The sequence below is a fragment of the Haliaeetus albicilla genome, chromosome 14, assembly GCF_947461875.1.
Source record: "Haliaeetus albicilla chromosome 14, bHalAlb1.1, whole genome shotgun sequence".
In the NCBI taxonomy this organism is placed as follows: domain Eukaryota; kingdom Metazoa; phylum Chordata; class Aves; order Accipitriformes; family Accipitridae; genus Haliaeetus; species Haliaeetus albicilla.
This window is the reverse complement of record NC_091496.1, coordinates 27107843-27122339: the sequence shown is the minus strand read 5'-3', so window position 1 is coordinate 27122339 and position 14497 is coordinate 27107843. Positions and strand designations below refer to the sequence as shown.

The window sequence follows — 14497 nt, the reverse complement described above, 5'->3', positions numbered from 1 at the left end:
ACCATTTATTAGCATAGAGGAAATACCCTATGTATGTTCCCTTAACTAAAAATGGAAAATTTCAGTTAACATAATAATACAGATAGGATGACACAGTTACATTTCTCATTGTCAGCAATGTGAGTAATGATGGCAAACAGATAAAACATTTTAAATAAGTCACTCGAACAATGATGTCACAGCTGTATTATTCATAAAGATCACAGAAACCAAGAAACATTACATCAACATGATGTTGGAATTTTTTCAGAAAAAATTCCAGAAGAATACTTTAAGCTAAATACCAGCAGAATACTTTAAGCTAAATTAGTAGTTACATGCTTTGCAACAATAAAGATATTCAGACCTTATGTGAAAAACAAGACGAGACTATTATCAGTTTAACAGTCACTGCTGGAAAGGACAGAGTGAAAAGGATGTTTCCAATGCAAGACCTAGGGTTTTCATACTAGAAAACTAGTCTCATAGTTTCACACTTGTAGTCTCCAATTTTAGGAGAGCCTGGAATAAGGGTATTTACCTGAGTAGAGAAGCTTAAGCTTAGTGAAACACCACATACACAGGACTGTTTTAATATGGTTTACCAAAAGTTTTGCTTTGCTCAGTGCTTAATATCTCCCTTTGACAAATAGCAAACAACTACCACAAGAAGTGATGTAACACTACTGAAAACTTATCTTGTCAGTAGCTTCTAGAAGAGGCCTTTATATGTGTCAAAGTACCAGGATCCCTCAGATCAACAAAGCTAATCAGTCCAGGGACTGCTGCTGCTACATCCCCAGCATCTATTGGAAAAGGTAAGAGACTTGGTTCTGCTCATAATGAAGTGCAAGAAATAGAGGTGTTACTTGAAGGAAACCCCAAATACAGTTCACTTGATAACTCTCATCACGCAGACAAAAGTACTTATTGTTAGTTATCCATGCTTACAGAACTATTACTACAAAAAACACTGAATATAAGAGAAGTAAATACTTTCACAGGCATCTGAAATGATCTTCTAAATAAGATAATATATATAAAGCTAACACACCAATAGTATAAACAGTATTTCCAAATTATTACAACATGGACTCTGGCAGTATCAAGGATAAGACTGTCCTTTAATTTCACAACATTTCCTAAAGTATTGCGTTAGGTTTTGCTGTCTTAAGCAGGCTTGGTCACTTTGTTGTCATTCAACAAAAGCTATTTTCTTACATTTTAACCAATCATGCAATCCTCAAAAACCAGAGGTCCACACAGATATTTACTGGAATAGTGTGAGTTTCTTGAATTATTTGGCAATAAAGCAGTGTATCAAAACATGTCAAGTGATTTTATTAAATAATAAATAAATAGCTGAAATAATATAAACTAAAAAAAAAATACAATACATAAACCATGTTCAAGATAGGAAAAAAAAAAAAATCAAAATTTGAATGTTCTTTAAGGTTGTATCTAACAACACTTTTTCAACTAGGTGAACAAAAAGCATGCTGCATTACTTTAAAACTTTAAATAAATGACAGATAAAAAAAATCATTCCAAACTAAGCACTGAAAAATCATTTCATCTACTAACCTGTCTGAGATTTATTCATATTTCATAGCTTCCTTGCAATCAATTTTAAATAACTTGCAACAGTGAAATAATACTTTTTGACATCCCTGTTCAGAAAATTACAATAAACTAATATTAATAAAGTAAAAGCTTTAATCATAACCAGAATCATTGGACAGGTAAAGACAAACTATATTTAAAAGCAGAGAAAATGCATACACAACAATAATTAAAGTCAGTAACTCAAAAGTAGTGATCAGATGAGCAAGGACACAAACTGCAGATCATTACCTCCCCAAAATTTAGTGAAAATTAAATTTTTACAAAGAAATGGCAACATGCAAAAATGACAATGCAATCAAGGCATTATCTGATTTCTATTTCATGGTTCACTTCTGCCACCAAGGCCAACAACTGCCATCATACTGTCTACAACAATAACCTTCTGTTACAAACAGTTTAACATCTTCTGCTCCTCCTTCTACCTAATCACCATTTTTCAAAGACACCTGCTACAAAACAGGCTGTCTTACTGGCTGCCAGAAATCTGTAAAGACACCTTCTGTGTGCTCTTAGCTCCATTCTTTGATATGAGAGCGCCATGGGATTCATACATGTAGGAGAAGTTCAGATTTGCATTTTAAATTCACAACAGCTTAGCATAATTACTGCAGGTAAGGGTCTTCATAATTTACAGGTGATGTAGCTTCCTTTGACAGATTACACTTAATATACATGTAATTTTTCTACCTATCAGTCCATTTGAGAACAACGAAACTATATGGATTCATTCCCTTTTTCCTGATGGCTCCCAGGTTTCTTGCCCTCTAACCTCAAAGTTCATTCTAGAAGTACTAAGTCTTACAGTAAAATTATTGTTGACTTTGCACAGTAGCTCAGGATAAAAACTTTATCCATACACAGTTGACAATTACAGTGTTGGCAATAACTCTGTTTTAACATGTAACTTAGAGAGTACAGGCAAAACCAGGTATCACCCCTTCACAAGATGCAGAAGACAATAAATAACATTAAAAAGACACGAAAACTCTAACTGATAAATTAAAGTTTTCTTAACTAAAATCTCAACCTGCAGTAGGCAAAAGTCTGCCTTGGCCAAGTGAAGGAAGCTCTCTTGCTAGACAGAACTCACTGGGAAGCAGACAGGTCAAATTAGGCAAATATAGATTGCAAGTATCTACAGCTCTCCTTCCAAATATTTTACTTAAATATTTACCTGAATTTTTTTTCAAGGAAAAGCTAATTCAATACTGAAAATGCAGAGCCAAGCATGAAAAGCTCCACATTTTGCATAGTTATTCCAGTATCATTCTTGGTTACCCACCAAAACCCTAACATTGTTACATGGTATACTGTTATGATAAACTATGATACACTCAGGCTTTTTAAAAAATATTGATCTTCGCATACACTTAAAGAATTGCAAAAGTGGTACAGAAATATGTACACGTGACAGTTATCATGAAAATAGTTCATGTTTTCAATGAGATTAAAATAAAACTATATTGTTCAGTGCTTAATCATTGTCAGCTGAAATTGAAAGACAAGTTTACTAATAATAACCTTCCACAATGCACAGCTCAGTATTTGAAATCAAACTAGCTTGAGCAGAAAATGCATTCTGCCCTTTGGGGAGAAAGAGACTCCAGAAGAGCATTTTACAGTGACCCATCTGGCAATTTCACAAGCAAGGTCCATCTGTCTTAAATTCAAGAATGATCATAATGGTGGAAAGCATTGGGGAATTTCTGGTTTTAGAAAGTGAACATGGGGATCTAAGTTAATTTTTTTTTTTTTAAATCTAGACCAAATCAACTCATATTTCCTACTAGATTTACACAAACAATCCTGGAAAAGGATATTTATAGGTATACAGTGACTATGTCAACATTAGCAGGTAGTGCAGCACAACAGGAACAAGTTGTTAGAGCAACACAATCAGTACTGGGAATGCGCCTATGGTCCTACCATTTGGAAGGCAGTGTTACTTACGACTAGCTCTGCTCTCAGTTCAGTTCACACAGTCTGAGAGGGGTCTGTGAGGCAAGGCAAGGCAAAATTAGGTGGGGACAATGGGGAGAGTTTCTTTAAAAGTGTGCTTTTAGTCTGAATGCTAAGGTAGGTTCATTCAAGTAGTTCATTCACACACACATATTATATAGATATGTAAAAAGCCTTTATCATAATGAACCCAAACATCTTATAAGCTACCCATATGACCAGAATTTTCTAACAGAATGTCAGTACAAAGAAACATTTGTTGTTGTTGTTCTATAATGCAATACTTTGCAAAACAACATTCAATTTGATTATATATACTTCTAGAAAAAATGGAGCAGAGTTTTGAAGTAACGTTGAATTATACCATTACAGCCTTGGAAATGGAGTGTCTTTTCATTGCAGCTAGTTATTTAAGAAATTTCTGAAACAATCTGATCATTTCAAAACAAATTATCCTCCTAAAAAGTATTAAAAAATTTTTAAGACTTGCTTTAAACTACTGAATTTCTCATGGAAATGAATACTGGTATCCTAGTAGTTCTAAAATGATTAACAGGAAAGCTGGAACCTGAAAATTGGCATTCAACATACAATCGATTATCTATTTTGAAGAAACTTTGTGCAATCTATACAGTAATCACTATACTTTCTAAAAGCTCTTTATCCTTATTTTAAAATCTTGTCTTTTTAGACTGGAATCTTTTTAAGGTAAAGCTAATAGAATGGGTTATTAAACTTAAATGTGTCTATGAGGTATTATTACATGATGCATTAATTTCTGTCTTTTGACCTACCTATTTCATTACATTAATATCCACACCTTCATTACAAAATTCAACCACTGCCTTGCTAAGGGAAGTCAGAAATTATCCTATATGGATTTTGTACTTGGACATAATATGGAAAGTATGATTCATTTCCAGCTCTATTGATTATCCTGCAGGTCTATCAAAATGCTTAGATTCAGGGAGACAGGCTGTACTTACAATTAGGGCAGAAATAACTCCCACAGCAGAGATCTTTTACTTCTCATCTTTTTATAAACTTGGATAGTCTAACTTCAATTCTCTGAGCAGCTAAATTAACAACGGCTGATTTTTCCCTAACTCTGTATTCTACAGTTCATATACAGTGCTCAGTAACAGACACCACAAATCTCTGTCCTTCCTTCAACTAAGGCTCTAACAACAGTTTGACTTTTCTTACCCAGCTGCCTGGTTTGATGACACTACCTATTTCTGAAATGCTTAGCATTTTGTCAGATTTTGCAGAAACTGGCTAAAAGATTCAACAGACATTGGTACAAACACATACATATTCCTGCCTTAGGAAGTTATGGTAAAAATTAAATACAGTATAGCTTTACAACACTTAAGAAACACCTACAACCAAATTCACCTTGCCATTCTTATACTGGCCTCCTGACCCAGCCATCACACAGAGAATGTTGATTGGGAGCTCACTTAAGCTCAGAGAAAAGACATTGCTCCACAGCAATGTCACTGATATTGTACTCAATTTTAATTAAACAAAAATATATCCATTGCTGCTATTGGCAATTTCCCAACAATCCAAAGAAGTTGTTCTAAATCTATGCAGTGTAGCATATTAAAGGATCTAGTATGAGAAGAATTTGCATTTTTTAATTCACATTAATTAATGCATACCATAGAAGAAGTATAATATAAATTTTCATTTTACCATTCACCACCTAATGAAATTTACATAGGCAAATAAAAATAATTGAAAAAAAAACCAAAATCCCAACTAAATTGGGCTTTAAAATTTTAGATGAAAAATAACCTACTAATGATTTGACTTTATGAGAGAATCACCACTAAAAGCAGCATTTAGTATTTGTAATTCCATGCTTGAAAGCTAACACTAGCACTGCAATTCGTCATGTGAGGGTCAATGCACTTTAAAAAATTCTCTAGAAAACGGGCAGATACAGCAACCACTTTATGGTTGGAGAAAAAGAAAACAACAAATGAATGCTGTATTTGAGATCACAGCTGTGGGAGGCCAGACCTGTGCTTTGATTATGTGGCCACATTACCTCCACATTAAGAATATATTATCCCCTTATTACAGGCAGACAGTTTATTTGGATAATTGAGACAGATGGAGGCAACAGCTATAGTTAAGTCTCCCTCCTTTTTTAACTATATGCATTCCCAATAGCAATTAAACAGCATGTTATTTCTCATTAACAAAATAACTTTAATGATTTAAATGTTAGTCTGAATTTAATTTTAATTGCAGTGCAACCCTGATCATGGAGCTACTAAAATAAAGAAATTACAGATTCACAAAGTACCATCTTAAGTCATTTGGTGTAACAGTTATACAAAATCAGAGCACTAATGAGAAAGATTTACACAAAGATCACATCCTTTGAGGTGAGTCCTGATGCTGCTCTCCACAGCAAATTAACTGTTCACTTGGAGAATAAATCTGGAAATTTGACCCTAAGCATGACAGAGGTCTGCTCTTCCAAGGCTGTTTGTCCTCACAGGGCTGAACTTGTCCAGCAACTTAAATTACTTTGGTTGATAATTACTGTAACTTTTTCAAATCTGAATTTCTCCAACTTCCAAATTGCAGACAGCCAATATTCCCCAGAAAAGAAATAGTGTTCGGACAGAGATTAATTCAGCAAAATACCGCTCTGTACTGTAGAAAACAGAGTATACTATAGCAAATTTATACCTGCTAAGGGAAAAAAAACCCTCAGCTTTCTCTGTTTATATCAAAGCACCAAACTACTTTTACAGCAATAGTAGGAGACATTGACCCACTAGATAAAGTTTCAATAGCTGAAGCAGGAATAGCTCTTTTTTAGAAATAGGAATGCTATGTGTCCTTTTGTATCTGCAGTTGTGCATATTATAAAGGAACAACAACATATTGTAAAAATGTGGAAGTATACAGATGACATCTGCATATTTCTTATGAATGCAGTTTGGAAATGAAGATTTGTTTTTGTTTCAAAAGCAGACCCCAAGGTATCAAAACTTTATATGAAATACAATGGAAACTACAATATATTATGCACAAAGATGCAATAAAAAGAGTTAATTGTCATATGTGACACCTTGGGTTTGGTTCTCTCTAATTTATCATGTGGCACAAATTCAAGTGCCTTAAAAATCTATTACATCAACACTATTAGCTTTACTAACTAAACTTATCTTCCCCCCCACCCCCGGCCTCTGGGATGATTAGTTAATTTAACAACATTTCTTCCTATAATCCCAAACTACTGGCCTTTCTCACTTTTAATTTTTTTTTTTTTTTTTTTATTTACACAGAATAGACAGAATGGACACTCTGCACTGGAACAATAGCCAGTGGACAGACTTAAAATTTCCTAGTCCAATTTTTTTCAAAGCAGAGTAACAAACGCTGAAGCCTGTTATTCTCATTGGACTGCACCTTTTTGAAACTAAGTTTTAAATGAGCAGAAAAAGTTATGCAACATCTTAAAAGTGCTAAATGAGGAGTTAGTAGCCATCTTCTCTGATGGCTACTAGCACCAAGAGAAATTATACTGAAAGTCATAGAATACAAATTAATTTTACTATTCAATGAATGCATTGTAAATGGACAGCCAGAAGACAAGCATCTGAAGACAATACAATTCTGAAATCCAAGGGCATTGGCTCCCTGTCAGAAAAACAATATTACAGCAGTACTAACTGATACAGGGCATCATTTTAGAGTTTAATTTCTTTCACTGACACCTCAAACTGTGCATAATTTTACAGCTATTTTTTAAATAAGAGAACAAAAAACCCCAGAAGTCACAAAAACACAACAGATTCAGAAGATTATTATTTTAGATTTCTATGAGCTATTAAGTAGTAGAGTTTGCTCTGTGTATAGGACTGAGGTTCAACCCACAAAACCAAAGATGTCATAAGCATTTTCTGCTTAATCCATGAGAACCCACACGGGCAAATTACACTCTTACAATATATCAAGAAGCATTAAACTGTAATCCTGAAAAGGAAATTTCTAAAATAAGTGAAAAGAATTAATTTAAAACAACATTTTAAAAGTGATTTGAGAATTCCATAATACATATATATACACTATAAACATGACATAGAAAAAAAAAACCAAACAAAACAGTAAGGCACAAGTTCCAACTCCATATCTTATCCAAAAATACTGTTCCTGCTCCCTAGTTCACACCCCTTAACTCTCTGTGAGAAATCTCTGTTCCATTCCACCAGGGAATACTGTGGAAAGGTGTGGATTGTGATGATATGACATGTATACCAAGAGAAAAAAAACATTTGGCATTGTAAGAATCGTGCTCCTGTAAGAGCTTGAAAAGAAATCCTACCTATGGATGTTGAAGGTAGGTGTGTTTTTTTCCACATAACTGGCTTTATAAACAGAGAAAAAACAATCAGATCTGTCTCAGATCTTCAGTAAAGCACATGATGTGTCTTCACACAAAATTAGAGAAGTGGGAAACAAGAGAGGTCAGTGCAAGAATTTATACAACTGGAAAAAGGCAGACTAACAGATGCATTGAACAGGTCCTGTTAAAATGAGACACTTCATGCCAGGTGCAGATTAAGAGTAGTAACATGTGAGTCAGTCTTTAATTATATTCTGTATTATCAGTTCTTTTGTGATCAGTCAAGACTGATTCACTTTAAATGCTAGAACTTTCCAGGAGAGGTATTTCCAATAGATACATAAGTACTATTTATTGCACAAATTTTACAAGTGCTCAGTGAAACGTTGCAAAATGAGTACGGGTAAGAGCACACATATTTAAAAATGATGTAGTTAAACTTAAGTTATTATAGAGAAAAATCTGATAAGACAACCATAAGAATGTACAGTTACTTTCTAAGAGAAGATTAAAAGATCCAATTCTATAGTCTTACAAAAAGACCAACAACATATAAAACTGCTTAGTAAATGTACAAACCGCAGTGACTGAAAACTGACAGGAAGATCACTTAAGAGGAAAAGACAACACACATATCTCATATAGGGCTGGAAATTATCAGGCTTTGACACAGCCCTGCAGTACTGGTAGGATTAAGAAAAACCCAATAAACTCCCCAAACACACACTCACAAACTTTCCTAATTTTGATACAGAGCTTGATCAGCTTTTGAAATAGTAACATAAGAAATTCTTTCCCTTATATGAAAACCATTTCCTTCTTGCTTTAATGATACACAAAGTATGTATGCCACTTTGTTGAAAAAAATCAAAGTACCAAACTTGACACAATTCCAATGGAATTCTCTTGTTCTTCACTTTTATAAGACCTATATTTGGCTATCTAGTAGCTTATTTTGTGCACTGCTTGGAGACTCCAGCTGCTAATACTGCTGACTTGTGGCTTCCCAAGAAGCCAGAAGATCCGAAAGTATCATATTCCAAGATATCAGGCTACAGTTCTTCAGCAGGTATAACTTCCAAGTTTTCCAGTACTAGTACAGCTAACCAGCAAGCTGCCTGTAAGACTGGAGGTCCACATGTATTTTGTAGTAAAATCCTCTAAACAAAATCCAGAAACTGGAAATTGAGATGCAGGAGAAGTAAAAAACAAAAATCAAAACAAAACCAATTTTCAACATTTATATACCTCATGTGAAATTGAGCTATTTTTTATATTGATCCATATTAGTCATCAAAAAACACTGTGTACATGCCACCCTTTTCAGCAGGTGCATGAGAAACTAATGTAGACTTTTTCTCTCCTGGGACTGCACTATCCTGAATGTTTAATGTTTACTATCATTAAATGTGTATTGCATTCTTGGGGTTTTTTTTTTTAGTTTTGATTTTTTTTTTCATTTTATTCAATTTAAATACATCCATTATTTGATATGTAGTGTAGTAGCTTGTTCATGAATATGTATTAGAGAAAATCATCTAAGTATTCTATTTGCATTCCTCCAAACTTAGAAGAGTCGAAAAAAGAGATTCTGGATGTGGTGTGCACATTTTTTCCCCTTTTACAAAACCTTAACTGGCAGACAGGGAAAATAAAAAGTCCTAGTCCGGGCAAATGAGATGTGAAATTGTAAAACAGCAGGATGAAAAGGCAGCACATTTCAGCATATGCATATACCTGAAGGCCAAACACAAAATAACTTCAAAGTACAGTAATCCCCCAGAAACATATTGCTTCCAGTGTCTCATTGTCATTAAAAATGAAAATTGTATTTTATAAGAGAGGTTTATACCTGTAAAGTCTTTAGTTATTAATGCAGGTACATCTATGACAGCTACTTAAAGCTCCATTTGCATGAAGTGATCTGAAGCCATCACAAAACAAATTAAAATTGAATAAAAATGCATTTACAATTGTTACTGTGACATTACAAGTGGAAAATGTTCCCACACTACTTGATAATCATTACACATACTACTAAAAACTAGTATTAGATACATTTTATTACATTGAGGTTTTGCTTTAAGAGACCTTAAAGGGCATAATTTCCCCCTCTCCAACTATGAGGATATAAATATTTTCAAACGATGTAAGCCTGTTTTTCCCCCCTAAACCTGCAGTCTGTTTGGCAGCTCTGTTAAATTTTATTCTGTTCCGTATCAATTTTAAGGTCATTACAGTCATAAAAATTTATCATCTTTTAATTAAAATATAGTTTTGTTTGTACATTTCCAATCAACTTTAAGTTGCTTTTCAGACAGCAACCTTCTGAAGCAGAAAACAAACCTTCACATGCGCCTAGCACAGCAAAAATCTAACAGAGTACTTGTGAGTGCTGTTATGAATACATATCATGTATTTCACCATTTATTAAAAAAAAAAAAAGAAAAAAAGCAAAGCAAAAAAACCACCACAAAAACTTTTCCCTAAGTAGATATGTCCATCCAATTTTGCCCCTCCTTCCATCTCTCAGAAAATGAATGCAATGAATAGACTAGATGCACAAATATATAGACCATCAGAACAAACAACGAATGGACTGAATTTTCCTTTGAAGTTACTCCTTCCTTTCACAAATAACAGACTCTACAATGTAGAAGAATTTAAAAAGGAAGTAATTTTGCAGTTTTTGCACTTACTTCTCTGAAATTTTGTTGGTATTTCATACCAAAATTACATAGAATTACTGAATGTCAACAATTAAACAAGAACATATTTTGCGATTACTGAGATTTACTCAACCTAAAACTTTAAAAATCACAATTTACTCTTCCACTAATAATATTCTATGCACAGTATAAAGGAAGTGGCAAAAGAGAATTAAAAAAAAAAAAGCAAACCACAACAACCCAGTAACTTACCCGCAAGGCTTCAATTACAAGGTCTCGTGCTTCTAGTTCTCCTTCCATTATACTCAAAAGCATTCGCAGTTCTGGCTTGCTCAAGTTATCCACATCAAACTCTCTTTTCTGTAAGAAACAAACCACTGATGAACACATTAACTAACAGACTGCAATAGTTACTGTAGATCTGAAACATAGACATATCAGCATCCTAATTATGGGTTCCTCAAACATCTATAACTGTCAAGTTGAGGTGGCTTTATTTGTAGTATATAAAGTCAAAATTAATAGCAAATAGTCTGATTATTTTTATTTAAAGTGAAGAAATTAAAAGCCCTCCAGTATGACAGTTTGAAATCCTATCCTGTTGCAAGGAAATGATCCTGCAAAGTCTTGTGATTAAGGACAAAATGGGAAAGAAACTAACCTTGTGACTAACAGTTCCCATATGCAGCCTCACAGAGACCGAAATAATTCAGCAGACCTGAAGTAGCACATCAGGGATGAAGGCAAGAGAAGGTGAAAGAACCTAAACCACAGCACACCTAATCCAGTGTAACCTGTGCCTCACTTGCAAACAACTACCAAGTCATCACAGTATACTGGGCTGAACGCGAATTTTTGAAGCACAACTTGTGAAAAGACATGAAATCTTATCTGTATGCTTTATTTGCAGTCCCATTTGTTTGGCTGGAGGGTACAGTTCAGGTTTAAGAGCTGTTGACAAACAACAGTTCATAGCAACAATATCTTCTCACTCCACAGTTACCAAGACCAGTGTAAGTCTGACTTGCACCCCTAGCAAGACAGGAGAATGAGTTTATACTGATGAATAAGATCACTGAGCACATACATAAACATTACATGCTGGGAATATCAGTATGGTTTCTGTAAAACTAAATCCACCTCACGAACTGCTACAGTTCTGTAACAATGTCAATAGACACATGGGTAAAGTGGATCCACTGGACACTAATATATTTGGATTTTCAAGAAGTTTTGGACAAGGTTGTATATCAAGTATTATTACAGAAACTCCTATCCAACAGTATTGGATGAAAAGACATTTCATGGATAGAAAGCAAACACTATGGCTAACCACTTTCATGATGGAGACAGGTAAGCAGTGGGGCACCTCTGCGACCAGCTATATTCAACTTCTTCATCAGTAACTTGGAAAAAGGATAGAGAAGTGGCAGGGACATCTACCTCATGTGGGAGCCGGCACATAATTCCGCACTTACAAGGTTAACTTCCTCATTTTGCCACTCTATAAAACCCTGGTAAACCCACATCTCAAGTACTGGGTAAAGTCCTCTTCTGAAGGTATAGAATCAGCCAACTAAAAGGATGAAGAGAGAAGGAGAAACTACTATATGAGGAAAGATAACAAGGCTGGAAGTCTTGATTTTGGAGGTGGTGCAGGGGGAATGTTATTAAAGTTTACAAAATCACAAAGTAGTAGATAAGATCAATAAAAATCTTGTTCACTAATACCCACAATGCTAACACAAGTAGATGCTTAGTAAAATTAGAAGGGGATAATTTTAAGGGAGAGAAAACAACATTTATTCCATGTGCTAGATTCAGCTGACCAGCTTGATTTCCATTACGCTATTCACTGCAAAGGAAATTAAGAGTCCTTGCTATGATGTAGATGTGCCTCCTAGCAAAGCCCTGAAGTGCAGACAATCAGCTATCTTCAGTATGACATAATCAGTTGCCAAATTAGCTGTGTGTATGGATATACTGTCTATTTTCCCTGAAGGACATAAAAATCTAAGAGTTCAGCTACCCAGGAGCTTAACTTCATCACAGGAAAATCCAATAAAAATTAAAGCAAGTACCATTTCTGCTTTCTTAAAAAACTATAACTGTATTAGATTTACTCTGTGTTCTATTTTTACTTTGCAGTTAAAACACACAGAGGTGTACAAATGGCTAGTGAGAACTGTATGCCAGAACTTTAGCTATTTGCATTCAATGTACATTGGATTGAGCGTCTTCATTTATGTGAACAACATGCATCAACAAGAGGAGCAATGATTTCTATTAAGCGTAACTGTTTCAGGGACAGGGACATCCACTCTAACCAAAATTTCTAGACTGAACAATAATTATCCTCTATTTTTGCTTCCTGTGTCAGCTATTCCTCTAATCCAAAAGATACCTCTTACCCTCCATGCCAATGGATCAAGAAAAACAACTAATTTCTCTGAAGGCTTTTTCCCACCATACGCTGCAGCAGCCTCTCACAGTGCTCCTCACAATTCTATACAGTGCTCACCAAACTATGGACATGTATAAAGTGAAAAGTTACTAAACGTACACAGTTCCTATGTAATCTAGTGTCAATAGACTAGATTTTACCTTATAGGCTGTAGCAGATTTCATTCTCAGCATTTCTAACTACTAAATTTAATTCAGTCAGATAGCAGGACCCACTTATCCACCCTCCTCCTTCTATGAACCGCTTCATAATGTCTAATAGCTCAAGGACAGCAACTGATTTCTTCACATAACTTCCTTTATAATAGAGAAAAACTGTCTCAATTTTTCAGATGGAAAACTGATGCAGAGATATTATTTTCCAAACAACATGGAAAACAAGTAGTATAAAACACAGTATTCAGTAACAGTCTTTTAAGTCTTCATGCAGTGGTTTAACCACTACGTTATTTTCCCTAAAATATGTTTGCCTCCTCTGACAAAAAAGGCACCTAAGGTTTCTGATAGACAGGGACAAAGTTAAGAGGGGCATCCACAAAAGTACAGAGCAAGAAATGTGATCCTAGTCTTTTCTCCAAGTCAGTAAATTCAGCTTGTCAGGAGGTATAACACAGGGCAGCTCTTCATCTAAAGTCTGGAAGTACATCACAGGTGAAACTTTTCATTTCTGCAGTCTTCCACAAGACATAAATGAAAACACTCTTCCATTCTTAACAAAACAGAGGCATACTTCAACACGTGATGCAGTGATGAGCTTTTTTAATTAAGCATCTGATCAAGCAATTAAAGTAAATTTTGCTCAAGTACACACTCTGAACTAAAACATATGAAAAGATAGCAATAACAAGCAATTAGAATTGCTCTCTGGTAACTTATAGCTAGATATAAATAAACACAAAAAAATGTTAATAGAAAGACATACCAACAAGATACACAACTTAGTTTTTATATTTTTCATTTTAAAAACTTGAAATAAGAACTAGCAAAATCACTTCATATATGAACAGTTCTAGCATCTCAGACTAAAAACCCACTAAGACGAGCATCCTGTCTCCAAAAGCAGCCAATAATGGATGCCTTGAAATCAGTACCAGAGCAAGAAAAGCACATAATGATACTTCCCAGAAATACTCTCCCAGCCTCCAGCAATTTTCAGCTTATGCACCTTCTGAGCCAGAAATTGTGATTTCGCATGTAGTGGCCCTTGGTTGACACACCTGTTTGTGAATTTGCCCCATTGTTTTTTGAATCTCTGTGTAATTTTAGCATCCACAACATTCCATAGCACAACTACACGTTTTATAAAGAACCACCATCTTTGCTGTCAGTCTGCCATCAGCTACTTTTGTTTGATGCCTTCTGATTTATTAAGCACAGAAAACATAATCTATTATTACCCACACTCTCCATGCTACACACTCTATCA

At 34.7% G+C, this 14497-nt stretch overlaps 1 protein-coding gene across 6 annotated transcripts in view; it reads right to left on the bottom strand.

Annotated features, from left to right (window-relative positions):
- Nucleotides 1–14497, bottom strand: part of CTTNBP2 (cortactin binding protein 2) — a 138000-nt gene that overhangs the window by 65111 nt on the left and 58392 nt on the right. For 4 of the 6 annotated variants that reach the window (XR_011327795.1, XM_069802074.1, XM_069802073.1 and 1 more), the window contains exon 2: nt 10861–10968. Coding sequence is in view for 5 of the 6 variants with exons in the window: in XM_069802074.1 (XP_069658175.1) it covers nt 10861–10968 (108 nt within the window). In the remaining variant the exon portion in view is untranslated. Of the gene's footprint in view, nt 1–10860; nt 10969–11269; nt 11398–13019; nt 13043–14497 lie in introns of those variants that run through there. The other 2 variants (XM_069802077.1, XM_069802075.1) reach the window with 2 other exon arrangements.